The 1,441-nt window shown below is 23.1% G+C and overlaps 1 protein-coding gene across 1 annotated transcript; it reads right to left on the bottom strand.

Annotated features, from left to right (window-relative positions):
* Positions 1-392: 392 nt before the first annotated feature.
* Positions 393-1,258, bottom strand: NAEGRDRAFT_76749 (uncharacterized protein; the record flags this gene model as incomplete). The annotated part of the gene is made up of 2 exons (XM_002668294.1): positions 393-1,081; positions 1,141-1,258. 2 exons carry the CDS (start codon positions 1,256-1,258, stop codon positions 393-395), a joined length of 807 nt encoding a protein of 268 aa, XP_002668340.1.
* Positions 1,259-1,441: the final 183 nt, after the last annotated feature.

Genomic DNA, 1,441 nt, shown 5'->3' on the forward strand with positions numbered 1-1,441 from the left:
TTAATATATTTAATTGTTTTGTAATAAATTCTTGTTTTGCTTTATTTGATTGATATTTATATAAATAATATAATATTATTAATACTATTATAAATTTAAAAAATAATCTCTTCTTTTTAGGTTTTAATGGTTGTTGTTGTTCATGTTGTTGTTGATTATTAAATTGTTGTTCATATTGTTGATAATTGATTATTCTTGTTGAAAATGATCGGATTGATGATTTATTTTGTACAATTAAATAAGTATACTTTAAAATATCATTACAATTATTATGAATATGAAGATCATTAAATGATTTCCTAATAATATTATTGATATTATTATTTAATAGCTTTTTGATTGACATTTTTTTTTTAATCTAATTTTAAAAAAACTGAAATCAAAAAACAAATTTATTTTCTCTTTTCATAACTCAATGCTCCTCTAATTCTATTATTATTATTATTACTAGTAGTAGTATTATTACATGTATCATGTGTTAAAGATGATGAAGAGGATGATTTAAATTTAGGTAATTGTTTTGAATATTGTTTCCATTCTTTATCAAAATCTTGATCAGTTGAAACATTTTCAAGTTTCTTAAATACATGTTCTTTACCTTGTTTATCTCTTGTTTTTTCTAATAGACTCTTTTTATCACCAACTTGTTTTGTAATTGATACCTTCTCTGTACCTGTTCTTGAATCTTTAATTATTTCTTTTCTTTTACTTATTTTAGATCCATCTCTATTACTTGAAATACTTGAAAAAGATGATGAATAATATGAATTAGCATTATCAAAATTTGAATGATTGTTAATATTATTGAAATGAGAATTAAAGTCTTCATCCATTCTTTTAAATAATTGTTCACTTCTTTTCATTGATGACATCATGTCAAATGGTGAATTTGAAAAGAATGGATCATTATCAAAGAATGAATTTGACATCTTCATCATATTAAATGGATCTTCACTTCTTCTTCTTCTATCATTATTATTAGAATTAGTATTTGAATTATTTGAATTATTACTATTTGAAGTTGTTCTACTTCTTGTTGAATTGGAAGATGAAGAATGATAATGTCTATAATTATTAATATCTATGATTGTTTGTTGTGGTATTCTTAATAATGGAATGTAAACTAGTAGTGATACTTACGATCATCTGGATCTTCGTATCTTACACTACTACCATTGCTACTACTCATATGATCACCATATTCATCATCATCTGATAATTCTTCAAACATTGGTCCTTGATGTTTTGTTTTTCTCATTTTCAAATAAGCAAATGATTCACGGAAGTTGTAATTTTTAAAACTCTATTCTTTCTCAATAGTAGTGTAGTAATACAATCATATATATACTAAAGACAACACACGATATTGAGGCTTTTTTTTTAAAACTGCTTATTTCCGAGATTTAAAAATAATGAGGCGACAAAATTTATTGAGGAAATT

Source organism: Naegleria gruberi (assembly GCF_000004985.1).
Source record: "Naegleria gruberi genomic scaffold NAEGRscaffold_369, whole genome shotgun sequence".
Classification (NCBI taxonomy): Eukaryota; Heterolobosea; class Eutetramitea; order Acrasida; family Naegleriidae; genus Naegleria; species Naegleria gruberi.